This window comes from Diabrotica virgifera, chromosome 7 (genome assembly GCF_917563875.1).
Source record: "Diabrotica virgifera virgifera chromosome 7, PGI_DIABVI_V3a".
Lineage (NCBI taxonomy): Eukaryota > Metazoa > Arthropoda > Insecta > Coleoptera > Chrysomelidae > Diabrotica > Diabrotica virgifera.
The window spans coordinates 157,653,234-157,676,693 of NC_065449.1; the positions used below are offsets into that span (position 1 = coordinate 157,653,234).

Genomic DNA, 23,460 nt, shown 5'->3' on the forward strand with positions numbered 1-23,460 from the left:
AAACCGTTATTAAAATTTAAATAAAATAACTATAAAGGTAATTAAAGTTAACGGACTGTTATATTCCCCTTCTACTCGTAGAAAAAAAATTTTAAGCAAAAATTTTTTTTTTTTTTTTAATTCAAAATATTAATAACCAAGTGGTAATAATCTATCATTCTACGTTGACCCGCAAGATTACAAGTAACCACAATTTAGGGATCAGGGAAAGAAGGATGATTACTACACCAAAACTATGAATCGGAAAAGATGACTCGAAGTCATATTAAAATGTCATCGACATTTTGTCTGCAAACCAAAACATAAGCTAAATAATGTACTAAAGTTCATAATGACAAATAAATGTCGAATTGGCACTAAATGCAAAATTGAACAATCCATGGACATCAAATTTATAAAGAGTATATCCAAGGACGAACAACCAGGCAAAGGTATGAGCCAATTCGCACCATAACACAAGTAAATATACTAAAGTAAGACAAAAGAAATCAACAACTGAAATAAGTGAAGAATCGAACACTTCATCCAAAATTGAACTACCAATGGACACCAGATTCGTAATAGCATATCCAGAGAAGAACAATCAGGAATATTTATGGAACAATTCTCACCAGTGCCAAATAATACAAATAGTAAGCATATCAAAGTTATCCAAAAACTCATTAATCAAAATAAATGTGGAATCGGACACTTAATCCAAAGTCGGACTATCAATGGACACCAGATTCATAAAGCATATCCACAGAAGGACGACCAGGAAGATTTATGGACCAATTCACACCAATACTAAATAAACTAAATTAGGTCTATCGACTAAAGTAAGTCGTTGACTAACTAAAATTGGTCCGTGCTGTTGTTCACTAGCTATAGCATGTAGCTACAATAGATGCATGGGAATAAGAAATACAGATAACGTACCAATTGTAATAATAAAATCTAAATGGTGAACTTACAAGTTCTATGACACCATAATAAATGATAGAAAAAAAAATATGACGAGAACGAGCAACCAATTTTGAATAAAACTGTAGATTCATACGTTCTCGCATACATAGAATTATCCAGGAAATATTCCTGAATCTCAACAACAAAACTAATGCCTCAGGAAAGAAGAGGGAATCTACTAAAATAAGCAATTCATTTGTCCAAACACCTCAAATACTAAAAGGAACCTACTACCTATGAAGTACGGGACATAATATAAACTAAATATTCCCTATCAAATGCTAAAAAATGTAACTGGAATAATTACACAAGGATGGTCAGGACATGTGGCCAACCTTTCCTGACCAGAAATATTTTGATGGATAAACATCTGCGTACTCTGCTATGAAAACATAGGTTACGAAATCGGATAGCAGTGATCAGTTGCTGAATTTCGAACCCACGCATTCACTAGGTTACCTAGGAACCCACATTACAGAGCATTAGCAGACTAGTTCTTAAGAAGAAATCCATACATACATCAGAATTCCAAACTAATTCCAGAATCATACTCAGGGCATAAGGATATTAATTATTATAAAGTATTTAAGATATCTGTGACAAATGTTGATAAAGTGAACCAATATCAAATTAAGAACCACCCCATCTTTCCAATATGACAAATCTCATAACCAGATAATAAAAGATACATATAAAAAAAAATAGTATATACCTAATCAAATATCAAAAATACAACACACAACCTGAGATAAGTAGTGTCTAATATTGTTAGTTCCATAGTTCCATACCAAATATCAACATTAAACCAACGTACTTGTATGAGCTTACATATTCAAATAATATATAAATATACAATAATCAACAACCCTTCTATGCTAAGGGGGTAAGTGCACACTCTAGAAATTACAAGTAGGTTCTTATTAACTGGATATTCCTACTAACAGCATTAGTAATTAATAATGTTGATTCATAATAATTGAAGTGCATCATTAATAGTAAAAAAGAAAATGATAAGCTCATATATAAGAGTGTTACAGAAATAATTAACCTAATGATTCATAAATTAGAAGTCATCTAACAACAATACCAAAAGATAAAAATTGAGCTATGTACCTGCTCTATCTGGTGAATAAATTATTAAGCTAAAATACCAAATCATAAAGAGATTGAGCCAAAGACAAATAGAGGAAGAGATTAGCTCAAAAAAAAAACCCTATAAAATTAATCTTCCGAAGATGAAGAGTCACTCTCATCCATGGTGTTATCAGGCAGTAAATCCTTTATGTGAAATTGTCCAATTCGTTTGTTAGTCGAATTGTCCTTCAATTCATATACTAACGGAGATATTACCTTTACGACCGTACAGGGAATATATTTCTGGAAAAATTTTGCTGAAATAGCATCACCCTTATTGGACTTCACAAAGTTTCGCTTCAACACTCTATCTCCAATGAAGAATCGCAGATCTCTTTTTCTCAAATTATACTGCTGCTGGTTCCTTAAATAGGAAGTTTTTAACTTCTTCCGAATGTCAGAAAAAATTTGAGGTAGAGTCTGGAGATCATCTAGGCGATGAAGGTTATCGGATATCTGAGGGAGATTTGTGGAAGTGTCTGAAATTGCACCAAAATAGTCACCAGATAAAGCAACATTTCTACCAAAATTGAGATATGCAGGAGAACATTGGGTAACCATATGGACAGAGGTCCTTATGGCTTGAACTATGGAATGGATATATTGATCCCAAGCTCTGTGATCTGGGAATGTATAGGACCTTAGGGCTGTGACAATACTGCGATTCACTCTCTCAGTATGATTGGCTTGAGGATGGTAGGCAGCATTATAATAGGTCTTCTGAACCTTATATTTAGTTAGAAGGTCTTTAAAAGCCTTTGACACAAACTCAGGACCATTGTCACATGACACAATTTGGGGAACACCAAACAACAAAAAGACTTGTTCCTCTAAATATTTCAGAATGGCTGGAGTTGTGGCCTGACGAAGAGGACAAACTACAGGAAATTTGGTGAAATAATCCACAACTACCAAGCAGTAAGTATTACCCTTATAACTACGAGGATAGGGTCCAATGAGATCCAACGAGATCATCTGCCAAGGAAAATTAATGTTCCTAAAGGAACCCATGAGTCCAGCTTGTGGTAAATTACTGGGTTTACAGGTCGCACAAACTAAACACTTAGAAATATACTTTTTGATAGACTTGCGCATGCCAGGCCAATAATATAATTCGGCAATACGATGAAAAGTTTTATAAAAACCAAAATGTCCAGCAGTAACTTCATCATGAAACATACGTAATATGTTCTCCCTATTTGGCGTAGGTACAACTATTTTCCAATCTGACATTGGATAAGGCCTCTATAGGACTTAAGATATGTTTGTACAGTATATTGTTCTCTACCTTAAAATCAGGATAATTTTGTGGGTCTTGAGTAACCCTATCAATCATATTCTGATACCACTCGTCAGGAGTTAAGGTGGACAAATCAAATACATTAAGATCATGAACACGGGAAAGAGCATCAGCAACCACTACCCCGTTGGCCTTTCGATGAACAATCTTATAGGAATAGGCAGCCAGTTTGCATATCCATCGGGAAAGTCTCTGAGATGGGTTTTTCATACTATGAAGCCATACCAAGGAACTGTGGTCCGTAATTATGGTGAAATTACGGCCCTCTAAATAATAACGAAATGCTTCCAACCCATGTATGATAGCTAAGAGTTCTTTCTCAGTGGTGGAATAGTTTTTCTGGGCCTTATTCAATTTCTTACTCGTGTAAGCTATGGGATGTTCCGAGCCATCTTTCAACTGGAACAATACGCCACCAGAAGCAGTATTAGAGCAATCAGTCATCAAATAAAAATGCTCATTAAAATTAGGTGACATCATGACTGGTGCGCTAGTTAAAGCCTCTTTAACGCGCCTAAAAGCTTCATCGGCCTCAGGAGTCCAAGTAATGGTCTGCCCCTTTTTCCTGTTCTTCAAAAGATCAGTAAGAGGTGACAACAAGGTAGAGTACGAAGGTACAAACCGGCGGTAATATCCACACATTCCCAATATCCTACGGACTTGGGTGGTGGTCTTAGGTATAGGAAAATTCTTAATAGCAACTATTTTCTCAGGATCAGTCCTTAGACCCTGATTACCAACGACATAACCCAAAAACTTAAGACTAGGGAGACAAAACTGACACTTATCCAGATTAATTGTTAGATTAGCTTCCTTAAGACGTAAAAACAATTTATCTAAAATTTCCATATGAAGGGAAAAATCAGGAGTGACTACTAAAATATCGTCCAAATAATAGAAAACATAGGGCTCTAACTGTGGACCAATGACTAAATCCATCAGACGACACATTGTCTGAGGAGCAGAAACAAGACCGAAAGGCATGGTGACAAACTGGAATAATCCTTTACCACTAACAGCAAAAGCAGTATATTTCTTGCTCTCTTCACTCAGTGGGATCTGTAAAAAGGCCTTAGACAAATCAATCGAAGAGATGTATTTGGCATTCTGAAGTTTGCTCAAAATCACGTCGATTCGGGGAATTGGATAAGCATCCCTATTAGTGGTGATACTGTTTAGTTTTCGACCATCAAAGCAGATCCTGAAGGATCCATCCTTCTTCTTTGTTAACCAGAGTGGGGAACAATAGGACGACGTTGAATGTTCTATGATATTTAAAGCAAGCATCGAATCTACTTCTTTTTCTAAATCTGCCTGCCAGGCTTGAGGTATGAGATACTGATATAATCTGAAAGGAGTAGGATTTCGCACCTCAATAGTGTGAGATATTAATGAAGTACGACCTAGTTTGTCATTTGAAGAAATAGTAGTAAACTGAGAGATCATATTCTCCAATTGCCTTTGTTCAGAACTAGATAAACTGGAAAAATCATGAATAGCACTAAGGGTAGACAGATTAAATTCAGATATGGAAAAAGAAAAATCAGAACAACTTAAGGTGCTATTAAAAGCATTGAAGAAGTCCATACCTAAAATTATAGAATTCTGTACAGAAGGAATAACATAAAATGTAATTTTCCTACATAAATTTGCCACTGTGATTTCAATTTGGAGTTTGCCTGTAATAGATTGGACTGTACCATCTGCAGTAGATACTTGCAAAGATGAAATGGGCATAATGGGAATATTAGCATTTTTCAATAAATTTAATGAATGTGCTCCTATCAATGAAATATTAGAGCCACTATCTAATAAAGCTAAACACGATTGTCCTAAAATTTGAATAGGTAGATATGGCCTATTATCATTCTGTTTCCTAACTAATAAAGAGTTAATATCTAAATCTAAAATATTTGATTGGATACAACCATTATATGGAACTACTTCACCATCAAAATTATTATTATACTTAACACTACCAATTAAAGAATTTGTGGCTTTGCAACCCTGTGAATCATGTGCGTTCAACGTATCATGACTAAAACTTAATTTCTGGACTGATTTTGATTTGTGGTGTGTGCTTGTTTCCTGAACGTAATGTTTCTGTTTTTAGTTCCGTTGTTTGCTGGAATTGTCATCAGTCTAATCATAAGTTCAATGATTGTGGTATCCCACAATTCGATTCATACATTTACAGAAATAAATTCAATAGGAATTTAATATGACATGATAGCGGCCATATTCGTTCCTTTTTCTTAAACTTTTTTAAGAGTCAAAAAAAATTTACCGGATGACATGACTTCCAATTCCTCCGGGATCTCCCAAAACTTAGTCTCCTAGCTTCTCCAAAACACCACCAATAATTTGCCACTAAATATCACTTATAAAAGCTTGAAACTATTGTATTAAAATTTCCGTCCTTTTCAATCAGCCATCCGCCACTTTTCCGTTCTAGCGTACCAAGCGAAGTGTCCAATATTTCCTGTCGTTAGACGAGAAGCCCCACAGAACGAAACTCACATGACAGCGAATGGTGTCTAATACCAACTGAAGTACTTGTGCCAACTAATAGTTAAGTATAACGTCAGTCAAAGATTTATTTTAGTTAGATCTTATTATTTTTAAGTATAATTTAATGACAAACCGTTATTAAAATTTAAATAAAATAACTATAAAGATAATTAAAGTTAACGGACTGTTATAATTGGTCCAATGTAAGTAGATACATTAACTAATGCTCAAAAACATTAATTTTTATGAATGTGTACGTTCATTCAATGTACTTTCTAGTTAAGAATCAATGTATCGGTACATTGAATCAATGTATCGGTACATTGAATTAATGGACCGGTACATTAAATCAGTGAATCGGAACATTAATTCTTAACTAGAAAGTACATTGAATGAACGTACTAATTCATAGAAGTTAATGTTTTTGAGCATTAGTTAATGTATCTACTTACATACTTACATTGGACCAACGATACTGATCTTTGGACGAAAATTAATGATCTCCGTTTTTGAATCAATGTTTTTTTCATTAAATTTACGTACTTTTTGGTTCAGTGAATGTCATCTTTATGTATATTTGTATATAACATACAAATAGTTAGTAAGTAAACAAAATGACGACTTAATATCTACATAAATATTACAAATATGTATAGGTTGAAGCAACGATTTTTGCCGATTCTCAAACTAATGTTAATTATCTATAAGTTTAAAGAAAAAAAAAATATATATTTTTAATTAACACAAACAACTTTTTATAATGTAATTTGGAAAAAACTGAATAACTCAATATAACAGAAATTGATTCTTTTTATGAAATATATAAAAATACCTACATAATATATTATATTATTATATAAAAAATGTATACCTGATATCGTGAAAATAAATAAATCTACAATAACATCTCCATAAATACAACATCTCTCTTATCACCACCCATACAAAAAACAAATAGTTGAATGGCATTTTTCTTGGATTTCAAAAATCTAATAATATGATCTTCGACTTCTTGCTGGGTCTTCCCGATGTAAGAATCATTACTGGAAATCTCTGATGGTATATTTTATTAGATATAAATTTGGTTGTCCATTAAGATCTTTTTTTAACCATTTTATTAGTTCGTACAAAATATCGATGTAGAACCCAAAGAAGAACTGCATGTTAGCCATCTACAATTTATATTAATAATTATTATAAAAAAATAAATCTAAATAGTGAACATAGTTGTATTTTTGGGTATCACTTTTTTTATAGAAATATTTTAATTTATCCTGAAAAAAATTGCTAGATGTTGAGATTTTTATTTTTATTTTGATAGATACTACCGACTGCAAGAGTTAATAATATTTTTCAATTATTTACGGTTTAATGACCTAAAGATTTAATTTACTAATATTTTATAAGATTATACCATTTAGAAATATTTTCAAATGGTTCCTATTTTTTTACCTATGTGTCGTATTAGCTTTTGAAAAAATTTACAGAAAACAAAAATTAATTAATACTAGATATGCAGGATTGAATAATGAAAATAGATACTTACATTCCGTAATGTCTTCATCAGTAATCTTTTAAAATAAAAATTTATTTGTTTTATCCTTGATATGACTTTCACACCGAAGAAAGGAGATAATTCTTTCGAAATTGCTGTGCCATCCATCAACAAGTTTATTTCCATTTCCAAATGCCACTCCAAAGTCCATATCAATCTGTAAAAGTGGAAATAGAAGTACAACTCTTTTTTATAGAAATCCAACAAAATAATTTATAAATAGTTAAAAATATATGTAAATACATACCTTAGAAAAATCAACCAAATCACTAGTACCAAACACCGCTCCTCAGAGTCTGCAGGGTGACTGTCTGCTAGGGGGCTGCAACTGTTGTCACGTGATTTTTTTACACCAATAAAAACACTTATAGAGTTTTAAGAAATGTCTAGGTTTATATACAAGATTATTGTTACAATGTATTGATCATTAATTCAGGTATATTACAGTAATAACATGATTGCGTTACATCAAAAGCAATGTATCGAGTTATTAATTAAAGTCGAAAAAATTGATTTAGTCTTACGAAAACATTGATTCAATAAACGAGTTCGTAATTTAAAGAACGCTGTGCATTAGTGCAACGTTTTATATTCATTAATTTAACCGCATAATCCTGATGTACATTTTCATATATACAATGAACAAATTATTAGTATTATGAAAAAAGTCATTGGATAGATAAAACGATTCATTGGATTAATGATTCAATTCATTATTTTTTAATGAATAGAATAACATTGTAATAATGAATATGGTCATTATTTAATGACTACGTGCTCATATTATTAATGAAATTTTCATTGAATCAATATAAAAAAGTCAATGATTGGCGTTCATTGGTACTATGTACAATATTATGTTCAGTGTGTATCAGGAACTTTATATAATATAGGAAATATAGAAAGTCCAACCCCCGTTTCAATACAAAATCTCCTATTTAATATTAATGACCAAACCTTAAGAAAGATCAATAAATTTTTAACACTATTACAAATTAAAATATAAAATAGTTATTTGACAGTCATATTACAATGTATTTAACGAAGGAAATATGTAAAAATGCATACCATTTGAAAAAAGGATTCCCTTCCAATTGCAGTCTAAATACGAGAACTGGCCAAGTACCTAAGAGGTGGAGGCCAAGAGACTAAAGGAAGAAGAAGAAGGTCAGTAAACTGACACTAATAAATTTTAAAAATACTTCAATTATGACATACGTTAATGTCTGTTTTAAGCAACGAACTGTCAATTGACAGTTCGTTGGTTTTAAGTAATATTAGTGTTACGTTTAAATAAATGTTATTTATTAAAATCACATAAATTTTCGGATGAAGAAAAAATTTAAAATACCGAGTACCTAAATATTTTTCCAATGTTTTTAGTACACAAAGGATTTAAACAGGAAGAGGGTATGATATCCCAAAAGAGAGAAACATTAAAAAATATTGACACACCATATTTTCCAACATTGCTTGCCTCAAAATCAAGCCATAGGGTAAACTAATATTTATTATTTTAATATTAAATAGTGTACATTTCATTGTCAACGAAAACTTGCAATTCTAAAAGCTTAGTTAATGTGTTAGTTTTAATGTTTTTGTAACAAAGCTTCTTGTTAAATTCTGTTCAAATCTAGCAAATCTAACAATATGAGCTAATTAAGAATACTGTTGTCTTCTATGATAATTATTCGTCTTAAAAAAGTTTATATTCCGGCACATCTTGTATCAACGCTTTTCTTTTTTATTAATTATATCTACGGTTTATGTTTTACTTTATTAAACGCCTTATAAAACCCGTTTTTCTTCAATTTCCCGTGCAGAAAACATATATTTGTTGGTTTGTTGTTTCTATCTAAACTAAAATTTTATCTTATTTCGAACTAATTTATTGTTTATCCTATTTTTTGATAAACAGGGTGTCCCGAAAAGATTGGTCATAAATTATACTATAGATTCTGGAGTCAAAAATAGGTTGATTGACTTCACTTACCTATATACAATCGCTCACACAAAAAAAGTTACAGCCCTTTAATGTTACAAAATGATAATCGATTTTTTTTCATTTATCGAAAACTCTTAGAGATTTTTTTTAATGGACATGTAGTATTCTTATGACAGGAACATCTAAAAAAAAAAAGGTGAAATTTGTACACCCCATAAAAATGTTATGGGGTTTTGTTCCCTTAAACCCCCCCAAACTTTTGTGTACGTTCCAATTAATTATTATTGTGGTACCATTAAGTTAAACACAATATTTTTAAAACTTTTTTGCCTCTTGGTGTTTTTTGATACGCCAGTTTTTATCGAGATGCGGCTTCTTTTTATTATGTTTACTTAAAAATTTTATGGGAGTTTCGTTCCTTTAAACCCCCCAAATGTTTGTGTACGTTCCAGTTAAACTCTTACTGCGACACCATTAGTTAATTAAACACAGTGTTTTTAAAACTTTTTTGCCTCTTAGTATTTTTCATAATTTAAAAATGTAAATTATAAATTTTTCATATTATTACCAGGTCTCTATAATCGTACTTAACCATATACAAATATGTGGTGAATTTGAAAAATATTCAAAATATCTCAATAAAAACTGGCTTTTCGAGAAAGTACTAGGAAGCAAAAAAGTTTTGAAAACATTATGTTTAATTAATAGTAGTACAATAATAATTTAAAAGGAACATACACAAAAGTTTAGGTGGGTTTAAGGGAACAAAACCCTCATAAAATTTTTATGGGGTGCACAAATTTCACTATATTTTTTTTTTTCAAGATGCTCCTACCATCAGAATGCAACATGTCCATTTTCAGTAAAAAATCTCTAATAGTTTTCGATATATTGGAAAAAATATTTTCATTTTGTAACTTCATGTGCACATTTGTATTAAGGTAAGTAAGGTTCAATCAACCTATTTTTGAACCCAGAATCTGTGGTATAATTATTTATGACCAATATTTTTGGGTCAGCCTGTATAATTCTACTACTTTATTACTAGTACTGTAGTACTGTAGTACCTGTACGTATACCAAGCGACTGGTGTAACACGATATAGTCCAACGATATAGTGTCTGCGTAATTTGAAACCATATGGGAAAATTTTTTATTGTTAATTTTACAATAAAAAATTATTCTTCATAAAAATCTCTTCTTGGTGCAAAAACCTAAGGTGCAACTATCTATTTATATCAAATTTTATCAATCTTAAACAAGGTATAACAAAAAATATTTATTTTTTCTCAAAAGTCCACTACTATTTCATCGTGAGATTTATCAAGGCACAGACTCATGGCAAGACAGATAGAGAAAGGAGAAATCCAGAAGCCTTTATCAAGAAAATTACCAAATGGAAGACTGTATCAGGCAGACTACGGGGGAGACCCAAAACTAGGTGGGGGGACCAGATAGACTGTGACCTTAAGAAGATGAGAGTTAAGGCCGGTTTTCACGCTACGTTTTGTTGAACGTTTTGTCGGTCATGCAAAACGTTTTTTACGTTTTGTACAGTTTATACACACTACGTTTTCCCTTCCGGTTTATACCTCATTTCCAATCCAGTGTCTTGAGCTTGGTGAGAACGTGAGAAGTACATAATTATTATTATTCTTAAATAAAGAAAGGCAGGGGTATGTATTTCTTTATTTTTTATAAACAGGTAGAAGTGTAAAAAATTAACGATTTGAATCAAAACAAGTTGTGACATCAGCCAACGAAGAAGTGGTAACTGGCCTCAATATTTCTGTCAGTACTGGTGAGGGCTAAGGAATGCCTTGTATGCCAGGTAGATGTGCAAGTTGTTCCATGCCAGGTTGGTGCGCAATTTGTTTATTGGGGTTGTAAAAACTCAGGCCAGATTGTTTGTCCATGATGAGTTGGGTAAGATTCTCGGTCTTGTAACTTTCAACTTACAATTCACATTAAGCTATTACATTTCTCCTTGGAATAGTACGTCGCGTCAATACTAAGTTTTTGGACGAATTTTACTTGGATCGGTTTAATTTGCTGTAGACTATCTTCGATGTGTTTTTCATATGTGTCAAACTTCACTATACTATTCTGGAAGTGTAGAAGATGACGTACATCATAGGAATGGAGTTGGCATATTTATAACATCTAAATTCAAGAAATATGTTAAAAATTTTATACCTGTGTTGAACACGTGTACGTTGTTGAAACTGTGTTAAACACGTTTAAATACCTGGAAAGTAATGGAAAAATATACAACAACGATGCAGAGGCACATAAAACAACAATGGATGACTGATGAAATCCTGGAATTGATGGAGCAGAGAAGAAAACTGAAAGATAACAAAACAGAATACAAAGAAAAACAGAAACTAATTAAACAAAAGATAAAGGTAGCTAAAGAAAAATGCATGGAGGATAAATGCAAGGAATTAGAAAAGTTGAATGAAAAACATGATGCGTTTAATATGTTTAAAAAGTTAGAGAAGTAGCTGGTCTTTATCATAAAAAAACTCCACATACTATAACCGATTCGTCGGGAAAAATGATAATAGACGAACACGAAATTCGAACTACCTGGTATAATTATATAAATGAACTGTATAATGATGATAGACAGGAAGAACTGGAGACTTTAGATGAAGGTGAAGGACCAGAAATACTGAAATCAGAAATACTACATGCTATAAAATTGGCAAAAAAAAAAGAAAGCCGTTGGTCCCGACAACATACCTACAGAAATGTTAAAGCTCATAAATGAGGAAAACATTGGAATACTAGTCAAACTTTTCAATGATGTTTATTCGACTGGTGATATCCCTGAAGATTGGTTAAAGTCCGAATTCATAACCCTACCAAAAAAACAACGTCCAAAAAACTTTAGCGATTATAGAATGATAAGCCTTATGAGCCACACTTTGAAAATCGTTCTACGTATCATTCACAGTAAAATCAGAGATAAATGTGAAGAAGACCAGGATGAAACACAATTTGGCTTCAGCAATGGACTGGGAACCCGGGACGCACACTTTGCATTAAATATGTTATTCAAGAAATGCCGCGATCAAAGAAAAGACGTCTTTGCTGTATTTATTGACTATGAGAAGGCCTTTGATCGAGTACAACATCACAAATTATTAAAATATTAAAGGATAAAGGAGTTGATAGTCAACATGTACGAATCATAGAAAAAGTATGCTGGCGTCCAACAGCGACAGCTTGAATAAATGGAAAATCAACAGAAATATGCAAAATACAAAGAGGTGTCAGACAGGGTTGTATACTGTCCCCACTGTTATTCAATTTATATTCAGATAGAATATTTAAATAAGCGCTGCATAATTTGAAATGGGGTGTGAAAGTTAATGGAATTCTGATAAATACAATCAGCTATGCAGATGATACAGTTATTTTAAGTGATGATATAAATGGATGACAACACCTTTTAAATGCCATTGACACAGTGGGAAGAGAGTTTGGCCTAAATATAAACTGTTCAAAAACAAAATACATGGTATTTAGCCGTTTGGCCCATCAAGATTCACGGTTATATATTGATGGTCATTTAATTCAAAGAGTACCCAGTTTTAAATATCTTGGTTGCCATATTACTGAACAGCTAGATCCAGATAAAGAGATAAAATGTAGAATCGAGATAGCCCGCACGACATTTTTAAAAATGAGGTCATTCTTCTGTAATGATACCTTGCAACTTCAACTTCGAAAGCGCATGATTAAATGCTACATTTGGTCAGTCCTCTTGTATGGTGTCGAAGCATGGACATGAAAAATATCCACCATTAACTGTTTGGAGGCCTTTGAAATGTGGCTGCACAGACGTATACTGAAAATAACATGGACGGCTATGCTGACAAATGTGGCAGTCCTTAAGAGAGCAAATGCTACCCGCGAGCTGCTTGATAATATCAAATATAGAAAGATGGCCTATTTTGGACACGTAGTAAGTGGAGACCGGTATAATATTCTTCAACTTATTATGATGGGTAAAATCGAAGAACGCAGAGGAATTGGTAGAAAGCAGGCCTCTTGGTTGAAGAATATCCGGGAGTGGACAGGAATAAAGAAAGCAGAACACCTACTTAGAATAGCTCGAGACAGAGACAGTTTCGCCATGTTAATCGCCAACGTCAAGGGGACTTGATAGGGCACGTTAAGAAGAAAAAGTCAAACGTATCACTGGGGTGATGAAATCCAATATTTTTTCATCCTTTGATAAAATTTGTAGTCTTTCCTTATCCGTCACTTTTTCAACTCCTTTTGTAAACCGATCTCAACGAGTTTATTTTTCTTAACTGTCCCTATATTTGTATTTTTGTGTATTTTTATAAGTTCCTCATACGAAGCGACGATTTTTTATTGCGATTTCTGTACTAGTCTTTATTTTTCACTTGCCACAAAGGCGGAAAATTTTTATATAATTCAATGAATTCCCCTAAAAAATCGTGTGTGCATTATCGCAAGTCCATAGGCTTTTTTTACGAAAAATGGAGCGAACTGCAGTGGAACTAGTCGTCAAATGAGTGATAGGATCGGACGACTTGCATGAATATATGTGTTTTCACCGTGAAAATGGGCCTTTAGAGAATGGGTAACCATCAGTGAAAACAGGAACGAATGTAGAAAAAAGCACACAACCAATTGTAGTTATAATTATTGTAATACCAAAATGTTAATGCGGACTGATTCCCTGGATGGGAACAGCCCAAAGAGAGTGGCAAAAACTCCGGCAGGAGTGTAGAGTTACATACATCCTTCGAATAGAAAAACAAATTTACATACCTACCTCATATAAGATTGATAAAATTTGATTGTATGTAGTTTTGAATGTAGATTTTTTTGTAAAGATCTTTGAAATTACAGTTATAAGTTTTAAAGTCAATCCGGTGCTTTAATGAAGCACACTATTATGAAGATTCAACTTTCCGAAAATTTTATTTACTTTTTCCAGAACCATGCAAAATTCTACAATTATAAGAAAAAAATCATTTTCGAAAATTTTTTATAGACTCAGTCATTTCTAACAAAACATATTACATAAAAAGGATTCTCTTCTGGTATTGACTCCTTATGGAATAAAAAAAACCTTTAATTTAGTACCGATGAATACCTTAGGTATAGATATATTGAGGAGGTTTATTGAGGAGTTTTTTAAATTATGATTTTTTGGCATATCATACTAAAGACGTCATTCATCTGGGCGTGCTGACGTAATCGATAATTTTTTAAAGGATAATAGGGGTCCTGTGCTAGCTCATTTAAAAGCTTATTCAATTCTCTATACAGTAATAGAAACATTGGCATAACAAATTATATAGGGTGGCCATTTTTTTTAATTAAATTAATTGACACAAAGGACGAATATATGTAATTTCTTTATTTCAAAACACATTTTAATTAAGAATAGTAAAAAATTAAGAAACTACTTTTCGCCTAAATGTTTAAACTGCCAAGAGGCAGTGGGTGACAGCTTTGGCATTGAATTTGAATTTATCTCATGGCACATTTAAAAATATTTTTAGTGGTCTATGGATTCGTCGCACTACGAACACATGTTTTCCAAATCATATTCGGACACTAAAAGAAGTGCGCATAAATCTTATACATTAAGTTCTACATCTTCAATAGAGAGACTATCAGTATTTTTTAAGTAAGTTTGCAATAACAAATACCAGGCTGTTCAATAAGTTTTGCGGTTCGATAAGAAAAACACAATTTTTTGTTTGAAATACACTTTATTTTTCAGTATATTTATTCTCGTTGTACATCAAAACACTTGTTATTAGCCCAGTAAATGAACAGGAAATACGGCGATACCGTGTAATTTTCAGGAGCAACTCAGAATTGCATGAAAATTTGGATTTAGGTTCTACATACTCTCCACTTCAAAGTTGAAAGTGTGCCGTTGGTTGCTTTTACTTGGGGGGTGACATTTACCCCTTCTCTTGGGTGAAAAAACATACGTTCAAGATAAGATCGGAAATGGATAAATTGACTGATTTTAAGCAACTTTTGTTCTATAGAGTTTTTTACGTAACTTCATAATTTTCGAGTTATTTGCGATTGAAAATGTTTATTTTTCGACAAAAAAAACTACGTTTTCAGACGGTTTTTCGCAAATAACTCAAAAAGTAAATATTTGATCGAAAAAATATCGTTAGCAAAAGTGTAGCCTAGAAAAAGCCAAAAAAATGGTGTATCAATAAAGTCTGTAAATCGAGTAAAAACAAAGTTGTAGCTCATGAAAAATTCGTTCTTATTCGTCTAATTCCAAATCGAATATTTCAAGGTGAAATCACCGAAAAATTAAGCACCTGTCGGGAAAAACCCATTCAAACTTTTTTAAAGTGTCTATAAAAAGCTTTACTTTCATTGTTTATAAAAGTTTCTAGCATTTAAAATAAGCGAGTTGCGCTCAAAATAAAGTTGGCCCTCTTTTTTTTTGGAAAGAAATCATGAAAATCTCCCCGTCTTTAGCTCCCCAAATGAAATTAATCGCTACAGCTTTACAAACAATTTGATGATCTGTCAGTCTCACCGGTTTAAAGTGTTTATTTTTGAAAGAGAGATAGTTGAAAAAGCTTGAACGGGTCACTAATCACGAGTTTATGCAAATTTTGAACAGCCATATCTTAACCAATTTTTGTCTTACTGAAAAACAAAATGAAACTAGCATATTTATAATGGTAAAACTTATATTTTTATACTCTTTAAGATTTTTCTTATCATTAATACCTTTTAAGTTATTTTCAAAAAAGTAAATTTTTCTAAAATTAAAAAAAATTTTTTTTTTTAATATAAAACCATTTTTTTTTTTAAATAAGCACTTCAAACCAATCAAGCTTACACATCATATAAACAATGCACATACAGTTAAAATAAATGGTAAAGCGGCAACGATTAATTTTATTTAGTGTGCTAAATAGAGGGACGTTTTCACGATGTTTTTTACCAAAAAAAGGGGCCAATTTTTTTTTCTGTGTAACTCGTTTATTTTTAATGCTAGAAAATTTTTAGGCTAGTTAAAAACATGTATAAAGCTTTTTTAGATACTTTAAAAATGTTAATAACTTTTTCCGAAATGTGCGTAATTTTTCGGTGATTTTGCCTTGAATCATTCGATTTGGAATTAGACGAATAATAACGTATTTTTCATGAGCTACAACTTTATTTTACTAAATTAAGAGACATTACTGATATACCATTTTTTTGTCTTTTTATATGCTGTACTTTTGCTAAGAATATTTTTTTCAATAAAATATTTTTTTTGAGTTATTTGCGAAAAACGGTCTGAAAACGTGGTTTTTTTGTCGAAAAATCAACATTTTCAATCGCGAATAATTCAAAAAGTATTGACTTATTTAAAAAGCTTTATAGAACGAAAATTGCTTATAATTTGTCAATTTATCCATTTCCAAGCTAATGTTAAACACGCGTTTTTCACCCCCCGAGAAGGGGTGACTATCACCCCCCCCCAAGAAAAAGCAACCAACGGCACAAATTCAACTTTGAAGTGGAGGGTAAGTAGAACCTAAATCCAAATTTTCATGCAATTCGGAGTTGCCCCTGAAAATTACACTACAAAACGGTCATTTATTGGGCTAGCCCAGTAAATGAACAGGAAATACGGCGATACCGTGTCATTTTCAGGGGCAACTCCGAATTGCATGAAAATTTGAATATAGGTTCTACTTACCCTCCACTTCAAAGTTGAAATTGTGTCGTTGGTTGCTTTTACTTGGGGGGTGACAGTCACCCCTTTTCGGGGGTGAAAAAACATATATTCAAGATAAAACCAGAAATGGGTAAATTGACTGATTTTAAGCAACTTTTGTTCTATAGAGTTTTTTATGTAAGTCAATACTTTTCGAGTTATTTTCTATTAAAAATGTTTATTTTTCGACAAAAAAAACTATGTTTTCCGACGGTTTTTCGCAAATAACTCAAAAAGTAAATATTTGATCGAAAAAAATATCCTTAGCAAAAGTGTAGCCTTTAAAATACTGAAAAAAAAATGTGTGTCAGTAAAGTCTTTCAATCGAGTAAAAACAAAGTTGTAGCTCATGAAAAATTCGTTCTTGTGCGTCTAATTCCAAATCGAATATTTCAAGGTGAAATCACCGAAAAATTAAGCACTTTTCGGAAAAAACCTATTTAAATTTTTTCAAGTGTTTATAGAATGCTTTATTAGAATTGTACACAAAAGTTTCTAGCATTAAAAATAAGCGAGTTACGCTCAAAAGAAAATTGCCCCTTTTTTTTTGTAAAAAAATCATACAAATCTCCCCGTGTTTAGCTTCTCAAATGAAATTAATCGATACCGCTTTACAAAGAATTTACTTACTTATCTATTTTTTATATGATCTGTCAGTCTCACCGGTGTAAAGTGCTTATTTTTGAAAGGGTTATAGTTCAAAAATCTTGAACGGGTCACTAGTCACGAGTGTAGCAAATTTTTAAAAGCCATATCTTAACAAATTTTTGTCTTGCAGAAAAACAAAATGAAACTAGCATATTTATAATAACAAAACCTATATTTTTTTACTCTTTAAGATTTTTCTTATCACTAATACCTTTTAAGTTATTTTGAAAACAGGAAATTTTTCAAAAAATTTTAGAAAATTTTGTTTTATTGTAAAACCAAATTTTTTCAAAAATAAGCACTTGAAGCCAATCAAACTTACAGATCATATAAACAATATATATACAGTTAAAATAAATGGTAAAGCGGCAACGATTAATTTTATTTAGTGTGCTAAATAGAGGGAGGTTTTCACAATTTTTTTACCAAAAAAATGCGCCAACTATTTTTTTCAGTGTAACTCGTTTATTTTTGGTGCCAGAAACTTTTTTAAAAAACAAATATAAATATTTTTTTAGATACTTTAAAAATGTTAATAATCTTTTCCCGAAAAGTGCTTAATTTTTCGGTGATTTCGCGTTGAAATATTCGATTTGGAATTAGACGAATAAGAACGTATTTTTCATAAGCTACAACTTTGCTTTTTCTCAATTTCTATACTTTACTGACACACCAATTTTTTTTTTGTTTTTTTATAAGCTACACTTTTGCTAAGGATTTTTTTTCGATAAAATATTTACTTTTTGAGTTATTTGCGAAAAACGGTCTGAAAACGTAGTTTTTTGTTGAAAAATCAACATTTTCAACTGCGAATAACGCGAAAAGTAATGACTTACGTAAAAAACTTTATAGGACTAAAGTTGCTTATAATCGGTCAATTTATCCATTTCCGGGCTTATTTTAAACACGCGTTTTTCACCCCCTAAGAAGGGGTGACTGTCACCCTACAAGTAAAAGCAACCAACGGGATAAATTCAACTTTGAAGTGGAGGGTAAGTAGAACCTAAATCCAAATTTTCATGCAATTCGGAGTTGCCCCTAAAAATTACACTCCAAAACGGTCATTTATTGGGCTAATATAAACCATAACAATATTTAATGAATGTACCAATTAATGTGATGTTAAGGATATAAGTCTAAAGTAAATGTTGAAAATGTCCACGCTCAACGTCTATGCAATTTTGTAACCGATATTCAGATGACCGAGCCACATTTCTTAACATTTCTGTAAGTTAATATTATTAAAAGATCCTCTTATTATATTTTTCATATCATCAGGCGTTGTTGAATGCTTCTGGTATACAAGCTTTTTTATATAGCCCCACATGAAACAATCAATTTTGGAAGAACTGGAGCACCGCCGTGTAAAAACCTCAACCGTCAAAAAAATGTGGGATAATCAAATAATCGCAAACAATAGCACCTTTAACATTTATAGATCACCTAGTTTGACTACGAGTGTTAAGAAAGTAGGGATTTCTTGATGCATTTTAATGAAAATTAGTATGAAAATTATAGTATTAATAACTGCGCGTCACCATCTGCAATTAGGAATGTGTTACTAAAAATTTCTTGGCTTAAAATACAACCTAAAAACTGTTATATCCGTTGTATATTGTTTTGATTTATGTTTTGTGTGAGTTGTTTATTACATAAAAATAATCTTGTTATATTACTACTCACAAGACATATTTTTTTTGTAGGAATTTTACGATTCTTGTATATTAGGGAAATATGATAATTCCTTAATATGATATTTATTGACACATTTATTGCATATTCTAATGGTTTATATTCTCTGTTAGTTATTTATTGAATTAAAATAATTTTGTTATATTATCACTCAATACACACTTTGTAATTTTAGTAGAAAAATTAAATGTAATCCCGAAATTTGAAGTAAACTGAAAATATCTCGGAAACTGACAAGTTTAGATATAGGGAATGCTATATAAAAATCGAAGAATATCATAAGCACAATATTTCTAAAAAATAAAATATAGGGTGATCCATTTAAAAAATTTGAGAAAATCGTAATTTGGTTTTGTAGTTCACCCTGTATACAAATATTTGTCAATGATTTCAGTTAAACTTAATTTAAAAACTACAGAACATTGTTTATATTATTATATAAAATAATTTATTGTTTATGAATTACTTCTTTGCATACATGGTGTTAATCTAATAGGGATTTCGAAATAAAAGTGGTCATAACTTGTTAAATACTCTGTATAGTAATGCAAAACCATATATTATATGATTAAGAATTATAGGAGGAATACAAATATGAAAAAATATGTAGGGTGTCCCATTTAAAAAATTATATGTTTGATATACCACGCAGTTATTGATCACCCTGTAGAAATGGACATATTTTTCAAGCCTAGATAATATCATTGCCTACATTATTTGTTCTAAATAACTTTTTTCGATATTCTATACCATAATGGAATTATCAACCGATCCCGCACTAAAAACTCACCCTGTATTATTAAATATATTTATTAGTAAATGCTTCATTCTAAAAGGAAGGTGTTTAATCATTTGATAGGATATGTCATCCATACCTGTGGCTGATGATTTTTTATTATTTATGGCCCAATTAAATTCATAAATGTTGAAAGGGGGACTGGTGTTATCTTCATTTATTTGCAATGTTTCGAAGTTTGGGTCAATGTCCACTGAAGACATTTTATTTAGAATGTCTTGCTTGAGATGGTCTGCATAATTTTGATATTTTGTTTCATTGCTTATAATAATTGACTTGTAAAAAATAGATGAATTGACAGATTGAAATCCACAGAGAACGGTAGTTCTCACCAGTGGCGCACAACACCCCTACAAGCGACACTATATATACACGAAATTTTCGATTTTCTAAACCGGACTGAATTGGAAATTGGGCCAAATCCCATATTAAAGTTTAGGAAAAGATTCGTCCATCCATATGTTACTTCTCCATTTTGGTCCAAGGGTGTGGATTTTACGACCCTTCCCATTTAAAGCCTGTTTTTCGTTCTCGTCCCCAAAACTCCCAAAAATTTCAAAAATTTAAGCCCGACCTTTGCGGCTTCTGATAGCATAGATCATTACCTTTCCAATGCATGTTTAATTTTGAAAATCGGTTATACCATTCAAAAGTTATCGAGCTCAGAAATATGACCCAATTTTTATTTAAAAAATGGAAAATGTTTGTGGATATGTATGTATGTATGTATGTATGTATGTATGTGTGTGGAAAAGTTAAACCGATCTGAATTTTTTTTTCTGTGTTTCAAGAGGGTGTGAGGGCCGATTCAGAACCGGTCTAATTTTTGACTTCTGAGTACCCGTAAGTTAGCTAGAGGACTAGGTAAATACAAAATAGCATATTTTTTGGGCGTATATATCTTAGGTTCAAGGAAAGACAGGAAAACCGCCAATACACCAAATCAATAGGGTCGAGTTAAGCTTTCAAATGGATTTTAAGCGATCACGCTGAGACATACGCAGTGCTCACCATAGCCAAAAAACTGAAAAATTAAACTTTGAAAATTTTGGTTTTTCGACAATTACTCAAAATTTCAACCTACGAATTTCGCCAATAATTGAGCGTCTGTAGAAGGACTCAGGACGCGTCTAACGGTGTATACCTTGTATCTGGGAAAATTCGAATTTTTAAGTTATAGGCTTCATAAGTATGATCAAATCTATTTCTTATGGGAAAAAACGGTTTTTCAAGCTCAATAATTAATGTAATACGTTCGGTTATCATACTCGATCTTGGATGCATCAGATACTACTTGTCAATACGTTTCAAATTCATGTTTAGTGATCAACATCAGGTAAGCCGTTCAGAAGTTATAGAGCTCCAAAAGTAGAATTAGTCCAGGAACTGAAATTTTTCACTTCGCATTTTTACAGCATGGATCGATTTGCTTAAAAATTTGACAATAAGTAGTGGATAGTCCAAGGATCAAAATCTATATGATGCCGAAAGACGCTTTTACCATTGGGTGGTTGCCACCTCACCTCGAGGGTGGAAATTTTTTTTATATTTTGACCACAAATGCTGGTAAAAATATTAATTATAAGCAAAAAATGTTCATTATACATTTTTTTGATAAAATTAATAGTCTTCGATTTATTAGTTATCGAAGCTGTTAGTTTTATATCGGAATGATTACCAGATAACGGCAGTTCTCGCCAGTGGCGCAGAAATACACCCCCCTACACGCGACACTATTATATATACGAAATTTTCAATTTTCTAAATCTGACTGAATTGAAAATTTTGCAAACTCCCATCTTCAAGTTGAAAAAAAAAACTCACCGATTCATATGTCAACCATCCATTTGGGTCCAAGGGTGTCGATTTTACGGCCCTTCCTATTTAGGGTCTGTTTTTCGTTCTGGTCCCCAAAACTGTCAAAAACTTCGAAAATTTAAGTCCGACTTTTGCGGCTTCTAACAGTACTGATCATTACCTTTCCAACGCATGTCTAATTTTGAACATTACCAGAGAACGGCAGTTCTCGCCAGTGGCGCACACCCACACCACCCTACACGCGACACTATATATACACAAAATTTTCGATTTTCTAAATCTGACTGAATTGAAAATTGGGCCAACTCCCATCTTAAAGTTCAGAAAAGACTCACCCATTTATATGTCAACCATCGATTTTGGTCCAAGGGTGTAGATTTTACGGCCCTTCCTATTTAGGGCCTCTTTTTCGTTCTCGTCACCAAAACTCCCAAAAAGTTTAAAAATTTGTCCAACCTTTGCGGCTTCTAATAGAACTGATCATTACCTTTCCAACGCATGTCTAATTTTGAAAATCGGTTATACCATTCAAAAGTTATAGAGCTTAGAAATGTGACTCAATTTTTATTTAAAAAAGGGAAAATATTTGTGGATATGTATGTATGTGTGTTTGAAAGTTAAACCGATTTGATATTTTTCTCTGTGTTTAAAGAGGGGGTCAGGGGCGATTTAGAACCGGTGTAGTTTGTTACTTTTGACGACCCATAATCCAGCTATAGGACTTGGTAAGTACAAAACGGCATATTTTTGGGGGTATATATATATATTCGGATCACGAAGAGGCAGGAGAACCGCAAATACATGAAATCAATAGTGTTGACTTAAGCTTTCAAATGGTGTCTAAGCCGTCAGGATCAGACATATACACGGCTCAGTATAGCCGAAAAACTGAAAAACTAAACTTTGAAAATTTTGACTCAAGACGAATCTAACGATGTATACCTCATATCCGGGAAAATTCGAATTTTTAGGTTATAGGCTTCATAAATATGATAAAATCTATTTCCTCTGGGAAGAACGGTTTCGAAAGCTCAATAATTCCTGTAATAGCTTCAGTTATCATACTTGACCTTAGATCCATCAGATACTACTGGTTAATACGTTTCAAACTCATGTTTACTGATCAAAATCGGTTAAGCCGTTTAGAAGTTATTAAGATGCAAAAGTATAATCCAATTAACGATTATTCCCCAAATGGTTTATGTAGTTGTAGTTGTTACGACGATAAATTTGATCTGGCAACGGGCAATCCGACTTCATTTACCGGCCATCTCAATATATTTTTTTTTCAATCTATTTCGAATAGAAAAAAATCTAGTGTACATTCGATGGACACTAGATCATTTGGGAGATAATGCAACAAAGGTGA

The 23,460-nt window shown here is 32.1% G+C and overlaps 1 protein-coding gene across 1 annotated transcript in view; it reads left to right on the plus strand.

Moving 5' to 3' along the window:
- Positions 1-8,696: 8,696 nt before the first annotated feature.
- The window catches only part of LOC114335693 (uncharacterized), a 33,875-nt gene continuing 19,111 nt past the window's right edge, over positions 8,697-23,460 (plus strand). Inside the window, exons 1-2 of the mRNA XM_028285973.1 lie at positions 8,697-8,941; positions 14,946-15,073. Coding sequence (XP_028141774.1) covers positions 8,819-8,941; positions 14,946-15,073 — 251 coding nt within the window. The 5' untranslated portion in view covers positions 8,697-8,818. The remainder of the gene's footprint in view (positions 8,942-14,945; positions 15,074-23,460) is intronic.